Genomic DNA, 22243 nt, shown 5'->3' on the forward strand with positions numbered 1-22243 from the left:
AAAAAAACCACAAAAAAAACTTTTTATTTCCAAAAAATGCATCCTCATTTATGCATTTTACATTTTAAAATGTTTTTAAAGCAACTTGTAGTAACCAATACTGTTGCAGCTTCATATGAAAATATTTTTAAAGATATGGACTCAAACGTTTTATTGCACCATTTGGGAAGTTATTGGCTTTATTAAACCCAGAGTGTTCAATAGGATTAAGTAATTGATCATTGTGCGTCGTTTGTGGTGTGTTGTGTTGCACAAAACCAGAAAATGTCAGAAACATCACGTGAGGACAAGAATCTCGAGAGGAAGAGGAGGAGGAGGGGTGGGGGACGAGGGCAAACAGAAGAGGTGGTGAAATGTCACGCGAAGGGGAGAGATCCGTGTCACTGCTGTGATGGGATGTTCCAGCCTGGTGCCCGCGCGCTCCCCCAGTCCGGGCTGTCGCTTTAAGACAACCACAGCTTTGTGTCTCATTAATTCAATGTACGGCGACGCGTTAGTGGAGAAACCTCATTAGACCGGAGCAGCGGAGGAGACCTGCCCGCCGCCGCGCCGCAACTTCACATCCCTCATCACAGGAGAAAAACAGAAAAAGAAAAATAGGTGGGTGTCTTTTTCAGAAGATGAAGACGTCCTGAGGATGGGTTGCGCACGCTTGGAATAAAAAAAAAAAAAAAAAAAAACTCTGCACCACCGCGCGCACGAGAGCAGCGATTTTCATCACCGGCTGGAGCAGAAATAGATCCGATCAGAGAAGATCTGGAGGCATGTCGGCAGAAAAACACGGTGAGCTCCGCAGATCTCTCCTTCTTCTCCCTGCTCCTGCCTGGTCCACGGATCGTGTCCCCCCCGTCTCTCCCTCTCCCTCTCTTTTTCTCTCTCTCTCTCCTCCATCAGTCTCAATCTGCATGTTTCATTCCCAGCTGCGCCCTTGTCAACATCTTCATCTGCACCGCGCTGCTTGCGGGAGGGAAGGAGGACGCGGCGCGGCGCGGCGCTGTGCGGGGCGCGCACCGCAGGGCCGCGGTCTGTCTCCGCGGAGAGTTCAGAATCACACTTTCTTACCTCTCATTTTCTGGGACCTCAGATTCCACCATTTCCCTCAGTGGATGGAGGTATCTCTGAGAACTTTCTCTTTAATCTGAGGAACTCATCCAGCCCTCTGTTTTCCTCCATATGTGTCATTATCACCATTACGCACGGGCCTACGTGCATCTCTCCTGACTGTGCCCATGATGTGGGTGTCCTTTGCGCGTGCACGTCTTTTCTCGCGCCTGTTTGACACCTAATCCTCAACCTCTCTCCCCCACTTAAAGCTATTTCAGCTCGTTTCTCCTTGTTTCCGCGGTCTGTGTGGAGATTAAAGATGGAGCTCAAACTCTTCCCGAGCTGCAGCTGCACAGAGAAAAATAATTAGGAGATGAAAGGAGATGAGATAAAGCTGAAAATGACACCTGATTTTCATCCCTTGGAGCAGACTGTGGAGCAGGCTGTGGACCAGACTGCAGTTTGGGCTCCAGAACACAGCCGCTGTCTGCTGCTTTAATCAACTCGGCGATGGCTGAGCATCAGTGTCCACTGATGCCAGGAAAAAGAACACAGTGGAGTAATTTATGAGGACGTGACTGCAGAAACAAAAGCTCCCAAGGATGGCTCGTGCTGTGACAGTGACACATATCAGCACCTGAATGCAGACATTAGTGGTTGCTGTGTTCTACCCTTGACCACAAGCAGACGTTCTCCTTCACAGGAATCTTGCCTGATTGTCTAACAGCCTTTGCAGAACAGATAATACCATGAAGTGGGGTGCATTGGACTCAGGAGTGCAGGTCTGTGTGTGCAGCCTGAAGCTGGAGCACCAATCATTACTGTCATCGGTTACTGAGCTTTTTCCAGCAGCTGCAGGTCAAAATGTCTCCTGGTGTGCAGTCGGCGCTCTGCAGGGTCCGTTCACCAATTTCTCTGATCTGCGATCATGTGCATTAATAGCTGTGAACATTTTCAGTTATTAAGACAACACACACGCCAGTTTAGTTCAAATGAGGTACAAAATGTTTGCAAATTTTTCAGAAATTGTACGGATAATGCTTGTAATGTTTTTAATCTTCTTATTTTTAATTCTTATTTCCTGTTTTCTTTGCTTCCATTCTGCATTTTCTGCTACATTGTCTCACCGTGGCTCAGACACGCTCTATAAATAAATTGAGTTGCTTTGCCTCATATAGACTGGAAGACATGCAGACACACACAGAGCTACAGTATGGAGACACAAAGAGAGAGATACATCGATACACAGGGAGATAGATTCAGAGAGATGTAGACATATGGATACACTGATGCACAATACTCTTCGTCGTAAATCTGATTTGGTTCACGATCAAACATTCACACACACTATATATGAATGCACAAGCAAAAAAAGAGATTGAGCAGTCACCAGGATCTATCTGGAATTTCATCCTGCAGCCCAAACCTTCATAATTTTATTTTAATAAGAGAGTTTCATTTTGTACCAGTGATGACTAAATTTGAACATTTGAGCATTTCCTGAAATGTGCACACCCATACACTCAGATTAAATCCTTCTTTCCTGATTCCACAAAACAACGTGACTGCATGTCAACGGCACGTTTCACCAAATAGACAAATTAAACATCAGCAAATACGAACTCTGTGATAAATGCAGAATGAGAGCAAAGAGAAGAGGAAACATGAATTAAAACACCAAAGACAGGAGCATGAAATGAATCATTTGAAAACAATAGTAAATGAGTGAAAGATTCAGAGCAGAATTAAGTGAATAATGAAGAGAAGCAACAAACTGAATCTTCGATCTGAAAGCTTAAAAAGTGACAAACTAACATTTTCAAATTAAATAAATGAATCAACAGAACAAGGTATCAACAGAACGAAGTATTTTCTGAGCAGGATTGTTTTTTCTTTTACATTTTTGAGAGTGAATCTTAATAAAAAGATTTAATTTTAGGGTAAATGTAATTATTAGTTTATTTCAATCATACATCAATCTGATCTTGGTCTTCTAAACTTTACTTCCTGGTTGAATATCAAATGTTTGAATTTTTTGCTCCATAGCGTCACTGTCTTTATTGTGTTTGTAGACTGTGAAGAGAGGTGAGGGTTCTTCCTCTGCTTCTTAAAAACAAATGAAAGAGAGAAAAACCATGATGGCCGTGGCTGCTTCTTACACATCATGTCTGCATCTCCTGCAGGATTTTGCAGGAAGGTTTTTGTTTTATTTTTTGTGACAGAGATTTTTTTTTTTTTAATTTCTAGAAGAAGATAACTTGATTTCTGACTCAGTGTGGCTTAAAGTGAATGCAGCGCCTCCCGTTATCTGTTTTTAATCAGGATCCATTCCAGACGCCGCCTTTTTCTGCTCAGATTTTGGATGAAGTTGCGTCCTTCTTCTGCCAGGCGTCTCACCATGTCGTGACCTTTGGAAGGTGTCCCTCCGCTTGTCCTCTTCCTCCTCGTCCTCTTCGTCCTCCTCTCCTCTCCCCTCTGTCTGTTTCTGGTCCACTTCCTGCTTGTGACAGAGTTGGGGACTGTTACGTAAAGCCGGTCCCCGAGCGCAAGTCGTCATCCCTCATCACTCAGCCGCTCCGCTCGCCTCCTGCTCTCCCTCTTCTGTCCCATCAGATCCCCCCTCCCTCGCTCTCCCTCTCTTTCTCTTCCTTCTCCTCCTCCATCCATCTCCATTTTTTTGCCTTTCTTCCTCCTCATGTCCCTGTCACGGCAGATTACCTCCCCGCCGTGGGAACGCGACGCCCCATCAGTCATTTTGGGTGTTAAACAAACACAAAGGGAGCAAAAAGATGATCAGAGGCCCGGAAAGCGGGCGGACGCTTCGGGTCCAGGTTCTCCTCAGGTGAAATGTCACAGATGCTAATTAACATCGCTGTGGAGGAGTCAAAAACGCATTTTCGCTCTGCTCCGTCGGGGAGAAAATGTCCATCACTGTCATCATTAGACGGCGCAGGTTGGAAAATATCAGGCTGTGTGGAGGTTTTTGAAAAAGCACTGAGGAGCTGCTGATTGTTTCTCCTTCTGCAGTAGAGTTCTTCCTCTGATCTGTCTATTCACGATCTCTCCCTGGAGGGTTTTCTGTGTGGAGTTTGCATGTTTTCCCTGTGCGTGCATGGGTTTTTTCCCCACTTCTTTCGCTTCCAAAAACATTATTTGGTTATTTGGTGACACCAACGTGGAGGTGAACGTACGTGGATCTGTCTCCTGGTTCGCAGGTGGCGGTTATCGCTCTCAAAGTGAGGAAACTCGTTGAGGCTGAGTTTCCATGTTCTCCCTGCTCTCGTGTGGGTTTTCACCGGTCTCTCATGACTGTCTCTCCGCCCTGCTCATGTTTCCTCCTCCTCCTCTTCTCTCAGGGCTCGATGACTCCGGACGTCAGGCCATGCAGCCTCCTCCGTACCTCCCTGCCCCACAGGACCCCAACGTGCCCCAGCAGCACCCCGGCATGACCCCCGCGCCGGGCACTCAGCCCAACTACCCTCCTCCGCCGCCGCCCCCGGGCTCAGAGGGGTACCTCCAGGAAACCCAGTTCCACTGCGGCCCGCTGGGGCCCCCCGGGGCCCCGCAGGGCTACACCGTGCAGACCCAGGGCCCCGGCGGCACCATGCCTCCCCCGCCCGTGGGGTACCTCCACCCGGGATACCCGCTTCAGCTGCAGCCCTGCACCGCCTACGTGCCCGTCTACCCCATGGCTTCGGTGAGCTCTCACATGTTTTTACTGACCTGACTTCAGAACAAACTTCAATAAAACTGTAGACACAAGACAAAAATGGAAAAAGAGGGCTTTAAAGAGTCAACTCAGTTTGATTATTTGAATATATGAGATGAGGAGAAGTGTATTCCTCAAAATGAATGGATTCCTCAAAAAGAGACGCTTTACTTCAGTTCATGTTCTTCGCCATCGCTGTTCTCTTATCTCAGCCTTCCAGAGAAAAGCTTCATTGTGTAGTTGTAATTCATGTTTCATTAGTCTGCTCTCTGGAACCTGATGTGAATTCAGTGGAAATTCCCTAATGAAACGATGTCTCCGTTTCTCTGCAGTCATTAAATATCCACTGCGCAGAACTTTAAGGGCAAATCATCAGGAAAACTACAAATTGCTGTCAGTGCTTTTGATTCTGTTTAGGATTTAAATAAAAGTACTGACCTGCTTCAATAAAGCAGGATACTTGTGTAAGTATGTTTAGAATAAAACTATTCAATGAAATTCACAAATTTTTTGATGAAGTTTTTAACTATTTGGATTTGGAATCAGTTTGAAGTCAGATATTTTCTCCTCTTTACTTTCTTTAAACTGGCTCCTCAGTGTTTTTAACCTTGGTGAGGAAGATTACAGTGAAAGGGTCGGTGGAGGAATCAGGTTCAATTAATAATGACTGAATGTCAAGACTTCATGTTTTCAGTGGAATTTGTAGTGTTTTAGATCAGGTCCGTCCAAGTGTTCCTTCTTTTTCATTTTGAGGATGATTTAGTGGTGCAGTGGTCAGCACTTTCGCCTCACATGGTGAGATTATCTTGTTTGAGTCCAGACTTTGAGGGCTGTCTGTGAAGAGCAGGAAAAAAAATGACAAGATGGTTTTAATTAAGGATCAATTTGTGTTTTTAAACCATCAGTACGTATTTGTTCCCTTCACACTAATCATTTCCAATAGTTTCTTGTTTTCCTGCATATTTGCTTTACCCTGAACTCACATCAAGGAGAAGCAGCAGAAACTGACTGTGAGTCATCAGAAAAAAAAAAAATCAAAGTGCATCTGTGCATCACCGGAGCTGTAATTTCATGCGTGTAGGACCGAGGTGTGGAGGAAAAATATGATCAAGAGCGTAATCTGCATTGCAGCGCGCTCATTTCACGGGCTGGCTGCAGTCTCAGGAATCAATCAGAAGATTTTTAGACACTTTGGAGCAGACGTCTGGATCAGAGGCTCAGGTTTCAGCGTGCACGGCTCATCCACAGACACCGGCACTGGGCTTCATCTCTGAATCACTTGCAGCTGATTAAAAAGAAAGAAAACAGTTGTGGCTGCGGTTTCATTTAGAGGAGCTTCAGCAGTCACGATGCTGTCTGATGTCTCCGCTGGAGGATGGAGGCTTGTGCTGGTTACAGCCACAGGATGCGAGTGACGGCCAGGAAGTCACGTCTCAGCTCGGCAAGGTGGTCTTGGAGAAAAATTCTAACATGATAAAAACTGCCCAGTTAGCTTTGAAGGCGAATCCTCAGGGAGCCTCTGAAGTCTCGTCTGAGCTGAACGACTCCCAGATATTAAGAAAAGTCCTGTGAAACAATGCGAATGCAGTCAAAATGCAAACACAGTCCCTGAGTGTGACACCTGTAACGGAACGGGGCGTCCCGCCGCTGCGCTCGTCCTCGCTCGGCCTGTTTCCGTGTCTCCTGAGTGGGAAATGCTGCTCTCCCGTTTAAAAACGTCTCTCCTCTCTCTGCCTCTTCCCCCTCTCTCCTCAGGGGCAGCCCTACATGCCGGCTGGAGGAACTCACCCGGGGATCCCGCCCGGACAGATTCACCCCATGCAAATGCCCCCCAGCATCACCCTGATGGACCGCCGGCCGCCGCACGACTACCTGCCCATCGCCGTGCTCACCACCGTCTGCTGCTTCTGGCCCACGGGCATCATCGCCATCATCAAAGCCGTGCAGGTTAATGCTGCTGCTGCTGCTGTGTCGTGTCTGTTTTATCTCTTTTATCACTCTGGGTTTTCCTTTTTCCCCTGCTGGTTTCATTTAGAGATGAGGTTAGTCCTACCTCAGCTGGTTCAACATGATTATACGCTCTTTGTTACTGTTACATTTGATTTAGTTTATAAATTACATAAAGAGCAATAACATGAAGGGAAAAGAGGACGAGAGGATTGAGTCAAAGCTTTGGTCTTCATTTTAGTTTTTCTTCAACACCAGTCCTGCACCATGATGATAATCGTCAATGAAGTCAAATATGGTTCCAGTTTTTTAGTTGAACTTCAAAAAGAAACTTTTTTTCCCTGCACATAAATCTAATTCAAGGCTTAGTTTTCCCTTGGTTCATTTCATTTCTGAGGCCGCTGATGGTGCACACAGATGACGTGCAGGAGAGCGTTGTTATAATGCTTCATGTTAAAGTATGGCAGTGAGTCAGTGGAAAGAATCAAGCTGCATCAAACTTAAACCAAAGTTCATAAACTCTACGTCAAACAGCGTCAGCTAATGCATTTATAAACCTGTCAAAGTCACAGTTTGTAGAATCTTGTAGAATCATGTTCAGTGTCTGTGCTCGTGAGCATTTTCTCCTTTTTCCCTGATTTTTTGGACTCCACCTTCATAAAAATTCCATTTCACTTCTGCTTTTGAGCCTTTGCGGGCGCACCATAACAGGAGAGATAGTCTTATACATATCAGGCATCTGAAAAGTTTTCATTAATTCTCTTTGTAGTGCTGCGGGTGTTTTCCCTTTATCGTTTCATTGTTTTCTTTTTGACGGGCTGTCAGTGGAAAAGCCTCGGTGGGGAGATTCGTGCCTGTGAACGCACACGCGGGCCGCCCTGCTCCGTGTGGCTGTTAGGAAAGATCGTTCATCCCTGATGACTTATGTCAAAACAGGATGTGACAGATCTGTTTTCATGCCAGTGTGGACTAATAAACATCACAACTGTCTGAATTTACCCGCTGTTTGTCGCTGGCATGCAGTGAAAAAAACAGCCTTTAAGAAGTTGCTGCTGTTGTTGTGATGCAGCGTCATGGCAGACCGGACTTCCGTTTAATTGATGTCTCGGTTCACTGCGTTGAATTGCTGAGTAACATGTAGGTTATCTGAGGTGTGTGTGTGTGTGTGTGTGTGTAGCATGTAGAGGTTGGGTCTGGTGGCTCGCATGATGCCCGTTGTTTATCTGCGTGGAGGCAGACTGCGCTGACCACCACCACTCCACAGACCGCGTTACGTAACGGCACCATTGTCAGTGCAACGGGACAGAATGGATTTTCCCCCCCGGGCCTGCTCAGCTGGCTGTGAGCTGAACTGAGCTGACAGTGCCTGGACCCACCGGTCCGAGCTGTGTGCGTTGTTAAAGTGTGTTAATGCCGTGCGGAGTGGCCTCTTTCTGCACATTCAGCCCGCGCTGCAGTGAAATCGATCCATTCATGGCGTTTCTCTGCTGCTCCCACTCGCCCATCTTCCCCTTACATAACATATATTGTAATTTCTCTCTCTCTCTCTCTCTCTCTCTCTCTCTCTGTCTCTCCCACACCAACCCCTTCCGTCCTGCTCCTCTTAGGTGCGCACGGCGATAGCCAGAGGCGACATGGTGACGGCGGAGATAGCTTCCCGCGAGGCGCGCAACTTCTCCTTCATCAGCCTGGCGGTGGGCATCGCCTCCATCGTGCTGTGCACCATCCTCACCGTGGTCGTCATCATCGCCTCGCAGCACCACGACGACGACTGGGAGCCCTAACTCCGCCACTCGCCTCCCGACGGGACGCCCGGCAAATATTAGCTACTGCAAAACCACTCTGGAGGAAACAGGAAGCGCTGAAAATGCACCCAAATGGTTTTCTTGCTTGCTCTATTCGTCATCTATTCTACACACACACACACACACACACACATGAACACACTGATCTGACCCGACCTGTTTCCATCAAACACAACCCAACAAAAAAACAATCACAGCTGACGATCAAAAGCGAAACGCAGGCAGCTGTGAAACAAGAGGCCAGTGTTGCTGTTTGCGTTTAGTACTCACACTCAGATCCGAGCTGCAGGAGGGAAACAAAGCTCCTCGCATTAACAATTCACTCCGCTCTTATTAATTCATTCGGCCTTCGCTGATGTAGTTAGACGAGAGGGTAGGTCAGAACATCCCAGCATCCCCGGAGGACCCCTGAAATTTCAGACGACGCAATCAAAAAGTGCTTATTTAGCTTAGTGAAAATGCACCTTTTAGTCTTTGGGGTGTGAACATCCACACGTTTTCTCCTCGTTCCAACAGCGCCGACCCGCAGAGCTGCGTCTCTGCTGCTTAGGAAACTGATTTCGGGTGATGGCGACACATTTCCGACTCACCAAATGGAAGCTGGACTGTCAAACATAACCAAACAGAGTATTTATTCACACCTGTGGGGACACTGTATCCGGATACAGAACGTATGAATTTCATGTGTTAATTTATTTGCAGTGTGTTATTTATTACTTTGATCAGTATCTACCCAGACATTGCTATAATTTCCAGGATATCACTAGTTTACTGCCACTGTCTGACACTTTGAACTGGCCTGAATTTGATATCTTATGAAGACGATATTGCACTTTGTAGTAACCAGATGATACAGCTGCCTACAGTCACAGTTCTTTTAGTGCATGATGAATATGAATCCAAGCTGATGGGCTTTTAGTGGGAAACGTAGCTTTGTCTCCCAGCTGTCTGTGGGAATATTTCCTGAAATCTCTCTCAGTCTGTGCTGCAGTATTTTCTTAAAGTGTGAACCAAGCTACTGTCAAAACATGAAAACGAGACAAGTTAGATGATAAATATTTCAATATTAGGTTTGCGAATACTGTTTCTAGAGACGTATTAGCCTTTTATTGTGTTGCACATCCTTCAGACGCTGTTTATGAAACTTTAGTGCGACCGTAGACGTATGAGGCAGCAGAACCCTGCATGTCATCCTCCGTTTGTTTCCACGTGTCCTAAATATTAAGCCTGGATGTGCGGCGGCGGAGGCGGTGGTGTGGTTTCCATAACGTAGCGTAGCTCTGTTGTTTATAGGAGATGACCAGGCTGTGAGGCTGCAGCTTGATCCTGAGCTTTCGGGAGTTATGAAGTGAATGTTTCCAATAGGAGGAAGAGAGAGAAAATATTAAGAATAAATAATAATAATGGTGATAATGTCTTAACTGTTTTGTAGCACTTTCAGCTCCACGCCCTCTGGTTAATCCCCTCCATTTCGTCTTTCTCCGATCCACGGTGGATGAGTTATTGGACCTATTAACATATCTCTTCTGCTCCTTCTATTCTCTTCTGGTCCCTACAGTCTCAATATTTTTCAAAGACTATAAAGAGAGGTTACAATCGATGGAAATTATATGTTTGTTGACAATGAGCACAAATAGAGATCATAGGTTTATACAAAATATATAGTTATTATTATATATGCATAATATTTAAGACACTGACGCACATTTGAGCCCATATTTATCAAACCCAGGAAAAGTTTTACCCTCAGTTTTAAAACCTCTATCAGCAATTTTCACTTTATACCATAAATACTGTGCATCCATTTAGAAAATGAGGATGAGAAAGACACTAATTATTTGGCTGAAAAACATCTGCATGCACAAATTTATCGATACTGAACGTACCAAGAAGCCTGTTCGAAGACACGTTTAGTGATTGTTTGATGTACTTTTTTTTCCATCAACCAACATTCTCTCCAAAAGTGATGCTGCAGTTCACTTATCAGCACTTTGTCACTGTCATTATAAACTTTGGTCTTTCATTTATTGAACATGTTTCTGGTTGTTAGTGAGGTGCTAATAGGTGGATTTATTATTATTATTATTATTGTTATTATGTGAAGAAACTCTGCTCAGCCAAACTAATAATTTACACACAGACACTAAGGAAATTTGTGTTTGGTGGGTTATTTCTTTGTTGCAAAAATGTTTCTTGGCCATGAATTTCATATGGTTAGAAAGCTGGTTTACTTTCCTTTGAAAATGTTGCCGTGTTTGTCAGGGACATGCATTTGTAGGATGAGCAGCAGGGATAATGTGGATTGCTCCAAGCAAGAAAATAAAAAAGCCAAATATTCTCCACTAATGCCAAACAACACAGAAATCATCCACCAAACCCTCAGCTCCTGACGTTTAGCCGGCGGTGTCAGTCCGGTATTTATCGATCAGATATCTTTTTTAATCTACCTCTTTACATGAAAGCTCGATATAACAACAATTCAATCCCCGACACCTTCAAGCTGCTCGGCTCGCCTGGGGAACTTTCCCTGTGTGATAAATAAAGGGCCCAGATGTGACGCGGACACAGTGGAGCTCGGTGTTGACGGTGTAAATGAAGCACAGAAGGCTCTGGCAGTGCGTCTGCTGTATAGAGTGACTCCCAGCATATCTATAGTTTCTCTGGCTAGGCTGCGTCTCCCCGTGTGCTCGTTCTGACCGGACCGCAGCTGACTCCTGCCTCTTCGGTTTTCTTTCCACTCTTCCTTTCCTTCGGCGTGTTTCTCAGCTTGTAAATGCGACGGGTTGCTTGTTCCAAGAGCCGAGCGATTTTCCTGTGTACGTGTGGTTCTTCTTGGGGTTTATTATGCTATAATTATATTCATGGCTGTGTTGCGCGCACACACACACACACACACACACTGGTTGTTTCTGACTTCAGTTGTTTGAGTAATGAATAAAGGAATCGTTTTGGGGATGTGAACAGCACATGGGTGAAGGCGGCGCCTCCTTCTTCTGGTCTGTGTTTTTTTGTTTCACCTCTCCATCCTCCCAGTCTCTGTGGCATCTCCTCTCTCCCTCATCACTGAGGCTATTTATAGTTGCCCTGGTTTTCTCCCTCTTCGTCTCTTTTTCCTCTCCCCATCAGAACACGAGCTACAGCATCGCTCGCTATCTTGTGTTCGATCAGAGGAGGATTTGCAGATCGTTTGTTTCACTGCTGCAGATTTATCTCATTATGCAAACATACGGACTCGCATCCTATTTATGTCTTCCTTCAAATATTTTGACAGGAGGGGATTTTTTTTTTTTTTCTCGGTGTGCGCGCATTGATGAAGATGATGCATCCTGATAACTTCCATGAACCATTGACATTTTTTTCTTCCGTCAGCCCATCGTCATGGTGACAATGACGACTGTTAGAAGATGGATTTCCAGATTAGTGAACACATAAGAATGGCCGGCGTCCCGTAGGTTCTCATCAAATCTTGTCTCTACCAAACTTCACGCTGTAGCTAGATTTATTCACATTTGTGGTCAATAAGTCACATTTTTCTGTTTTTAAAACGTAGAACAGAAACAATCAAACCTTTCAGATGCACGATGACAAAGCTGCTTGCTAATGTTAAATGAATCATTTTGTCTCATTAAGATTCAGTGATTTAAAGGCAACGTGGCCATTATTCAAATTTGTGACAGGGCTAACAAAAGCACTCACATTATTTCAACTGGATACTGGAGAAATTAATGGTAAAATTATATCAAGTCAACATCCAAGGAAAGAGAAACATTACAAGTTATGAAAGTACAAAAATAAAAAAAAATTGGTTAAATATAAATCATCTCAAGCTCTCAGTTAAAACATAAATACTGTTAATGTGTTTGTCATTGTCTCTATATCAGGGAATGGATTCAGGGAATTCAACCTGTATTACAGTTATAAGTGAGAAACTAGATTATTTTTTAATTCAAGAAGCAGGAAATAACCTAAAGAGCTAATCATAATGAAAATCTATGATATTTACTTTAAAAATGTCTGTTGTAACAGGAAGTATTGATATATTTTTTAAAATCTTTTCACTATCTGGGAAACAGCAAAATTTAAAAACATTTATTAGGGAGCTAAAAGCCATTTTAAAGCAGATGAAACTGATATCCAGCCTCTCATATTGTTCCTGACACTCTGCATTTAATAACATGCTTAATATTGGCTAATTTAATAAAGCGTGAGCAGAGGGGAGGTTGCAGGAGGAAGGTGGGAGTGCAGCCAGCCTGTGTGTACAGATCACAGATGGTCATTTAGCCTCCTGAAGCGACCCAGCGTCTCAGAGATCGTTTAACCGGGCCTCACGCTGCACGCCTCTCTCCTCCGTCACGCAGGCCCCCGGATCCCCCCGGGTCGGCCGCCTCGCTGTGTGTGTTTGTGTCGCCCCGCTGCTCCGTCGCTACAGCCTGTCATCTCCGCCGCGGCCTCAGGACCGATGTGTGAGGGCTGCTGATAACTCAGGATGCTGCCAGGAAAACACCTGTGAGCGCACACAAAGCCTGCTGGTGTGAAAACAAAAGAGCCTCAAGCAGGAGGCTGGAGGTGGGGATTCATACGTCAGAGAAAATTCACTTTCTTCACGCACGGTGCGTCTGCAACAAATCACCTATCAACCCTCTAAGATGAACTTTAAATACATTAATGCTTATTTTATCTTATCATATCTTATCAAATCTTGATGTCTGTTAAACTGGTTGAAAATATTCAGAAACCACAGTTAAATGTTCGACAACACCTTGAGTTTAATAGAAAAATCTGTCGTGTACAGTGAAGTCTAGGCTTAAAAAAAAATGGGAATTTTTCAAGTGAAAACCATTTTTCCTCAAGTAAACAAGCAAAAGAACAGCATGGGAGTGGAATATACAGCATATCAGATCACCACAATCTGTGTTTATTTACAATGTGGGAATAATTTAGACATGAGGAAGCAGAGACTGTGTTTGTGGCGGTTGTGTGTACAGGAGTATAAATATTGTTCGACAGCAGCTGGACCTGTGTCGTCAGTTTGGCAACGTGCAAATGAGCAAACACGCAGGTGGTGCAAACGCTCGGCGAGGTCGAGGAGCAGCAGTCCAATGGCCGAAGACACAAAAATCCAGAGTTTTAGCCTCGAATCAAGGACTCTGTTGAGTCTGAGGACCCACAGAGAGCCGTGAAGTCCCAGCGGCCCTCACTTCCTGGTCTGCAGCTGAGTCACTGGAGGATCTTCTTCTTGAGGTACTGGCAGAGGCAGAGCGGCGCGGTGGAGCAGTGGTTCCCCTGGAGGGGCAGATGGTGGTGTGACTGTCCGGGCAGCCTCTCCGACACCAGCAGCTTCACGTACGCTGCGCTGTAGGTCATCAGAAGCTGGAACGCTCTTTCCTGAAGAGACGGGACAGCCAGACACACAGTCACACACGTGAACCCCATTTTCATTAAAACAATACATGTAAAGCTGTTTAAAAAAAAAAAATTAAACAGTATTTCACCAGCATTGATTTGTAAACCTCTTGTATATTCAAAAGTTTGTTTATTTTGAGTATAGCAATGCTTTTTCTTTAATAAAGTCACTTTTTTTCTTATTCCCTAACCTGCAATTTGAGCACATTTATGAAAAGAGAAGTTTGAATTAAGTAAACAAGTCTAAATTACACAAGAAACGTCAAAAGCTTCAACAATGAGTGTGTATTTTCTGGATTGCAACAGGCTGAGATGAGTGACAGTTGTTCTATATTTGTCTTTTGGAAAGTTAAGAGAGCTAAACTGCTCCATCTATGAGTTTTTGAGTAAATCACATTTATAGGTATTAAATAATGTGAGAAAACAAACTAAATGACACGGGAAACGACATATTTTCAGGTATTCATCAATGTGACAGAATAAAATGTTTCATTAACTAATTGTAGCCTCATGCCACCACCAAAGAAAAAAATAAAACAGCAGTAAATTTACATTCTTTAATGGTTAATGGAAAGTAAACATTAGCTTTTACACACAAAAGCAGGGGAAAAAAAATCCAAATCTACCCAAAATAATCTTTTAATTCTGTATAAACAGAACCAAACGATGGAAGATTAGCACTTGGAGAGGCTTGTGGAATAAAACAACAGCAGCACTAACAGGATCCACGCAGTAATGCAGGAATAGCAATATGCTGTTAATGAGTTTGTATGCTTGAGTGGCTGTGTATATCTGAGTGTGTGTGTGTGTCTGTGTAATGTGAAGTCCTGAGAGCACCAGAAGTGATTAAACTCTTACAACAGCACATCCTGCGCATGAGTCACGGCACTAAAACGGGATGTGGATGACTGGCTGACAAAACACTGGCTGTGTTTGAAGTTAATGGTGTCTCTAAATGGCCTGGAGGTGTGAATGGGAGTGTGTGTGCCGTTTAACCTGTGACGCACTAATGGACCTGTCCAGGTTCTGTCTTTGCCGTCGCACACAGTCAGCTGGGATCAGCCCCCCTGCAACCCTGAGCTGAATAAAGAATTATTTAAATGCGGTACATTTTATGAATGTCATCTCAAGAGTCCTCCAGCTCTCATCTCCTTTTTTTCTACTGCTCAATGCTCTATTTGTACGTTAAAATAGAGCGAATACTTTTGTAGAGGTGCTTTTTTACCTTTGTATTGGGATGAGGATACACACAGATGTGTAAATTAAAGAGAACAAGGCTGCTGTGTCTCACCTGAGCAGGTAAAGTCACATCAGGGACGAGGCTGTAGCTGGTGGTGACTTCGGAGTTCCCCCGCTGGCTGGACGTGGTACTGCAGCCTGCGTCCTGGTTTCTCAGCAGGGGTCTCTGTTCCTCCTCGCCGCCCTCCTCCTGCTCCTCCTGCTCCTCCTGCTGCTCCTGCGGCTCCTCCTGTCCACCGACCTCACTCACCAGGACCAGGTGTGACATTTTCTTCTTCATTTTTTTCTGGTGAAAGCAAGAAGACGCTCATTTCAAACTTGCCCACGCTGCGATAACCGAAGCAGTGGTGTGGGAGGCCAGACATGAGGGCGGGAGAAAAATCAGTGATGCAGCAGGATAACAAGCAGCGCGACAGATGTACCGGACGCTCTCACCTGGATGTCGGACGAGGTGAAGCTCTGCTCCTCTAAAGTTTCAGTCAGCGCCCTCAAACACTGCGACATGTCCCAATAAACAAAGTACAACTGCACAAACACACACACAGAGGGAGAGAGGAACACTCGAGTGTGAGTGGCTTGGATGTTATCACATTTCCTCCAACATATTTTTTTTGCCTCAACACTTTCCTTTTTATTCTGCTCAGTCCTTTGTGATTGAATGGATTTGATTTCCATGATTTCCTTCACTGCTCGGCTCTTTTGTTAAGCTCTTTTGTGAAATTCTTATCTTTCTCTTTTCAGTCCAGCCATGTGGGTTTATTTTTAGTTGAGGAGTCCGTAACACAGAACAGAAAATCAGAATGTATGGCAAAAGATTTTTGGAGGCCAACCTTCATGCTTCCAGTGCAGTTCTGCACCCAGTCGGCCACTCCCACCAGCAGCTTGTGTTTCGCCATCCTCTCGTTCACCTGGACTAACCGCACATCTAAATTCAGGTTGATCTGACACGGAAAGAGTTTGAGAGTCCAATCAGGTCACGTCGGAAACTCTACCCATACTTAAATGTGCCACATGCAATATATTAAGCTTCAAGTTGACATATTCAGGTTTTCTACCAATAAATAGATTTGTTCTGAAATGTTTTGACATTTTTATCCTTCAAGACTCCTCTAATCAGGACTTCAGGGAGTGGAAAGAACCAGTAACTCAAAAAATGAGTAACACTAAGATGAAATCATGTCCACCTAATAAAAATATTTAAAAAGCAACTGTTAATCAAAATAGAAAGAGCGAAAGACATTGTCTTAAGGAAATTATTCTCTTCACTTTAACAGCCTGACTTCAGCCTGACTGCCTCACCTCCTTGTTGCTGCGGTGGAGGATGAAGATGATGGCGGAGGTGAGGAAGATGGAGACGAGGCTGACGGACAGACAGAGGACCCAGTAGTCACTGACGGCGATGTAGAGGTGGAGGGTGGAGAAGACGGCGCACCACACCACCATATACAGCACCTGATGGAGAACCAGACACCGGGTTTCTTCATCTCAATGTAAAATACAGAGCAGCATGAGCACGAGTAGCAAAACGCAACATAACTGTCAGGAAATTATCATACTGTGCAGAAAAATGACTGTAAGGCTTATTGGCATTTTACAACACAACTTTTACAAGAAAAGTGTGATTTCTTTACTTTTTCGATTGTGGGAGAAGAAACGCGCAACAATAAATCAAACCAGCAGGAACAACCAGCTGGAGCTGAAACAATCTAGCCCTTTGTTGGTTAGTAGATTGGAAGGAAAATTAACTGAAAACTTTGTTAGTTGATCATAATTTCAATAAAACTTCGTGCACAGTCAAACAAGATTCAATTCCTGTGTGATTGATAAGATTTTCATTATGCGTCTGTCATGTATCAACGTAAAGCCAATGTTCCAGAGGATCTGCAGCTGAACTTTGCAAAGTCGAGGTGCTGTTATTAAGCACACACAAACATAAATAAAAGTATATATTAGAGTCAGCAGTAGACAATAAAAGCATCATGTTTTTACAGTGTGAAGCTCTTTGCATGAGAAGTGCTTAAAAAAAATTTCATCAAATGTCGACTTAAATTAGGATAGTTCAAAGTTATTTTTTTCTCAAATGCTCATCTCATCTGTGTGAAAAACACTGAGAACCAGATCTACCTGAAGCACACCACAAACAATCACATGTAAACAGGCTCTAAAGCACACATCTGAAAACTCCTCTTCACATGTGGAGCCAGTGACTCTCGGTGTTGTTCTTAGGAAATCAACCACAAATGTATGAAAACTGGAAGTGGCACCAACATGTGGTTTAACGCAGGATTTTAGTGAATAAGAATATTAGTTTATTAAGAAACTAATATTCAAGCTTCTCAGAGGAATATCTCTCAAAAAAAGATAATATAAAGGAAGATTAATTGAATGCAGAATGTGCTACTCCTCCCCAGAGGTCCAGAGTGTTCTGAGAGCTCAGAAAGGTGAGTGAGACGAATCAGGAAACTGCTGAACGAAGTGAAACTAAAATGAAATGCAGTGAATCTGCACACAGGGCAAACGCACCGGAGCCATGATGAAGTGAAAGATGGCCGAGTTGAAAACCATGTATCTCCTGACGGCCGGGACCTCCAGAGCCGCCCTCAGGGGAGCCTCCATGTCCGCCACGGGAATCTAACGTGCACAGACAGCACAGGGGCATCAGCAGTCTGGGAACACGGACTGAAACGCAGCTCGGCGGTTCAGAATGCGGCGGTACCAACCTGAAAGCCGTCTCGCTCCAGTACGGTGCGGCACAGAGACAGATCGAAGGTCGGGTTGAACATGGACCGACTCGGCATGGCCAGAACGCACTGACCTGAGGGGTCAGAGAGACGGCAGTCAGTGACGAGGCTACTGCTGCAAACGTGAGGAAAAGGAGCCAGGAACGTACGGTGAAGACAGGAAATAAAAACAAAAATGAGCTGGTCTGGATGTCAGTGAAGCGAGATTGTAACTGGAGGTTTTGTGCTTCAGACTCCACCGCTGAGAGGTCAACGGCGAGGGGTCACAGTTAAAGGGTCACTACTGAGAGGACACCACTGAGGGGTCCTCAGCTGCTCAAGCTGAGGATGTATGGGTTAAAACTTGTGCTATATCTTAAAAACAGCCAAAGCATTAAACTGAACTGATAAAATGATAAAATGGACAAATCCTTAGAGAACTTAGCGTCAATATACATTAAGGTCAATAATCATGAATATCTAAGATAGTGAAAAAAGCTTCTTTTTTTTTAACCACTCAACTGGAAAAGATACAGCTGAAAGAGTTTCAGGAGAGCAAATGAACCCTCATGAAATGATGCTGCTTGAACCGATGACACTCGGTCAACACATTTCTTTCCTCACTCGCGGGGCTACTGAGTTTTAACAACACTCCATCAAAGGGGTTATTAAATAATATCAAATCAAGCTCTTCTTTTCCACCTTTATTGAATTCAGGCTTGAAGGTAAACACTGACTGTCACGTACACTCATACAGACAGTAAAATAATCAATGATCCTGATCAGACTTCATGGATTTCACCACATCTTCCTCTTTGTGGTGAAAAGGTGAAAAAAAACAAAAAAAACAAAACACTATTCACTACTACTGGAGGGTCTCTTGACCCAGGGGAGTTTCCAGAGATTTCTAGAGTCTCGTTTAGGCTCTCGTTCATGGTTTATTGTTCTTGTTGATGTTTTAATGCTTCAGAGGTTCATGTTTTGGACTTCATCTCCTCCTGTCGGCTTTGTGGAATGCAAAAGCTTTTATCTGGTTACCATTCAACCAGCTGGCTGTGTTGCTGCTGCTGCTGTCCGGCTCAGCTTTAGTCTGTCTGCTCTGAACATCCACCCCAGTGTCCTCCTCCGTCGGGTGGTGAGCTTCGGGGTCGTCCTCCATCGTCTCAGTGGTCGTCACGTCCTACGGCTGGAGAACAGCACAGAATCAACACCGCCGCTCTGACGACAGTGAAACGCTCGCTCGCTTACAACATTTCACACGTTTCCCCTCCGTCATGTGACAGCAGAGTCTTCCTTTATTTTGCAGTTGCACTAGGAAAGGCCGATTCACAGAACTGAAAGTGTGGGATGAGGAGTCCGACACGCAATGTGACAGGAAAATTACACATCTGCTTATTCACTGGTGAAACTGTTGGGTAAGAAGAACAACTACCTCCGACTCACTTCTGCTAAATTAACACGTAAGTAAGAAAGACACAACAGCAGTAAAAATCATTTAAGGCATGTGAAACAGCTTCAAAATGGATATTAAAAAAATAATAACGAAGCTGGAACCTCACCAAATAAACAATATTTCAGCATTTATTAAACTTATTTCCTGGATTTTAATTGAATTTGCTGGGTGCTGTTATAATAAATAAATGATAAACCTCCATCTGAAATGTACAAATATGCATTTTAAACAGGCAGTGAATGTATAAAGGGTTAAAATATTCAGTCAAAAGTCATGAACTGTGGAAGTGGTCAACAACTAACAAAACTTGCTGAAACACCAGTGATCTGGGGTGATAAGGTAAAAAAGGAACTGATGAAAAAAAAGCAAAAAGTCAGCAATAAATTAAAGCTTGAGTTCTCAAACTAACACTAACTAGACTGCCAATTTATTTGAAAATACTCCAACTAATGACTTAAAAATCACAATCTATTGGATTCAGCCCTTAACCAAATCTTAGTGTTGGATGAATTCAGCTTGAGAAAACTAAAAATCACAAGTGATTAAAGTGGTATAAATTATTTAAGGTGATTATTAAACAATCTAAAAGCTAATGGCTCCAGATAAATTTGTGCTGATGTGTTTAATAGCTGCTACATCAGTGGAAGCAACACTGTACATAAAAAAAGCTCTGACTCTATATATTTAATACATAAAATACTGGACTCTTTAACTAGTTGTAGATTAAAAAACAAACTGTTACAGTTATCTAACTGTACAGAATTAAAGATTAAAAGTTGAAGGAACTACAAATATGAGCTCTACTAATGGATAAATTACTGAAAATTAGAGGATCGACTATCCAACGCAATGAGATGATATGATGAACAGTGTTTCTCTTCACAAGAGCACTTTGATCGTGAGCTTTCCTGACCCGGCTGTGGGACTTTAATCAGACAGAAAAAAGGTCGTGAAGCTCAGGGAGCCGTCACGCTCCACAAAGCAGAAGCACTCATGCCAAATGTCCCTCAGACTGCCGGCCACAGTCCTTATCTCTGACAGCCATTCACTGGTGACTTGAAATGTGAGAAAACACGCAGGAAACCAGATTACTTCTGCTCCCAGGGTCTCTGCAGTGTCTGAGCACAAAGGGCAGGACAAATGGGCCGTAATCTCTTAATGGGGAGATTAAGTTTTGAGGAATCGACTTAAGGGAATTTACATTTTGATGAGTTGTATCTGTATTTCTTTGACTATAACCCGTTCTGAAGTACATGCCTTATCGAGGCAGTGTGGGTGTCTGCTGACAGAGGATAAGGACCGTGTTAAGCGGTGACACTGTACCTTAAAAGCAACCCTCTTCAGCACACCTACGATCCCTTCAGCATTTTGCCAGATCCGGTATAAATTACTCAAACAGCTCTCTTCAGGCCTGTTTCTCATGCAGGCTGCTTCTGACGGAGGCACATTTCAACACTGACGTGTGAAAACTCCGCTTCGTGGTCCTCCTTTGACTAACCTCTGTCTCTCTTTACACCTCGGCCTCCTTCCTGAGTTATTTCCTTTATTTCTCACTGCCTTGCTTGTTAATAATGCGTGCAGTAGAGAAATTGACCACTGAGTGGAGGAGAGAAACTTACAGGACTGTATAACTGTGGTTTTTTTTGTCAGTTTCACTCCTGCACAGAGGAACTTATCAGTAAAAGCACAGCTCAACGTGTTATCTGAACACTGCATCTCTACATATCCGCTGGTGCACTGTGCTGACATTAATTTTGAACATAAATAAGACCTTTAGATGCTTCTTTTCCTCCATAAAATGATATTTCTACACTGTAAGATATAAAAAGCTGAGAGAGCCACCTTCTTGTTATGGAAATATGTGTAAATATTCAGAAAAAATAAGGTATAAAGCACTATTTTCTGAATAAAACTTCATTAATATGTTATGTTTATCTTTGTGGTGATTCTACATGTGACAGTCACTGAACTCTCGGCAACTAAACACACATCAGTGACGGGAAATAGTTTTTAGATGACTAACAAACATCCTACCTACGCATCAGATGAAAGTCCATCATATCGCCCAGATGTGTCACCGCTGGATTTCCTCCTCGCTCTTTTTTGTGGCCTTTGTTCCTTCGCTCCGTTTGTACTTCCATCAGGAGCAGGCGCTGATGACTTTCAGAATTCACATTTTGAAGTGAAGTTGCCTCTGAGCCTCACCGCTTCCCCCTTCTCTCTCTCTCTCTCTCTCTCTCTCTCTCTCTCTCTCTCTCTCTCTCCCTCTCTCTCGCTCTCTCTCATAGCTTGTGACTCAGATCAGGTCGGCCCCATGACTACAGGAATGTGGTTTGTGGTTCTCAGACAGCACAGCATAAGAAACATGGCCAGACGCTTGAGTTCACACATGTTTTAAGCACAGAGACACAACGCTGTGCACAGCTTTAATGCATGAGGAACAAAAGGCTGCAAAAAAAAAAAAGATATTATAAAATAACTCGTCAACCAAGGGGCAAAAAGCAGGTAACACAGCACAGAAGATGTTGTAAAGATGATACACAATAGCAGTCAGAACAGTGTTGAACTCAAAGTGGCCATAAGTGATGTGTAATAATTTGTGTTTATAATTAATAGGATGCAAAGTAACTGAACAGAAGAGAAATCTGTTTTTAGTGTGGCTTCCCTCTGAACCGAAAGTAGCATTGATTCCTCAATCTTGCAGACGCTTCTGTGAAGAACCTCTGAAGAAAGACTGTTTCAAAAGACTCATTTGAGAGCATGTAAATCCAAACAGACTCCATGATGCTGAGATCAGCACTGCGTAATGACAGTACGTGCAAATTCATCTTTACATCCAATCACAGAACTTCTATGAGTGGACTTATTAGACTCTGCTGTGAAGGGATTCAAAAATGAGAGTGAACAAAAGAAGAAGAAAAAA

At 43.8% G+C, this 22243-nt stretch overlaps 2 protein-coding genes across 3 annotated transcripts; one reads left to right on the forward strand and one right to left on the reverse strand.

The window, feature by feature from the left end:
* The first annotated feature begins 669 nt into the window (after positions 1 to 669).
* On the forward strand, positions 670 to 8515 carry prrt1 (proline-rich transmembrane protein 1). Its single transcript, XM_030120508.1, has 4 exons — positions 670 to 783; positions 4401 to 4741; positions 6509 to 6700; positions 8308 to 8515. The coding sequence occupies exons 1-4, from the start codon at positions 765 to 767 to the stop codon at positions 8482 to 8484; spliced, it is 729 nt and encodes a 242-aa protein (XP_029976368.1). The 5' UTR covers positions 670 to 764; the 3' UTR covers positions 8485 to 8515.
* Positions 8516 to 13251: 4736 nt separating this feature from the next.
* Positions 13252 to 21533, reverse strand: tmem268 (transmembrane protein 268). Of its 2 annotated transcripts, none has more exons than XM_030120507.1 (9): positions 21359 to 21533; positions 18906 to 19053; positions 17868 to 17962; positions 17671 to 17778; positions 16447 to 16599; positions 15978 to 16088; positions 15583 to 15672; positions 15200 to 15433; positions 13252 to 13890 (listed from the first exon to the last, which is right to left on the reverse strand). In XM_030120507.1, exons 2-9 carry the CDS (start codon positions 19024 to 19026, stop codon positions 13723 to 13725), a joined length of 1080 nt encoding a protein of 359 aa, XP_029976367.1. In that variant the 5' UTR covers positions 19027 to 19053; positions 21359 to 21533; the 3' UTR covers positions 13252 to 13722. The 2 variants fall into 2 exon arrangements, with proteins under 2 accessions (XP_029976367.1, XP_029976366.1); XM_030120506.1 differs by having other exon boundaries at positions 21355 to 21533.
* Between the last annotated feature and the right edge of the window lie 710 nt (positions 21534 to 22243).

This window comes from Salarias fasciatus, chromosome 22, assembly GCF_902148845.1.
Source record: "Salarias fasciatus chromosome 22, fSalaFa1.1, whole genome shotgun sequence".
Classification (NCBI taxonomy): domain Eukaryota; kingdom Metazoa; phylum Chordata; class Actinopteri; order Blenniiformes; family Blenniidae; genus Salarias; species Salarias fasciatus.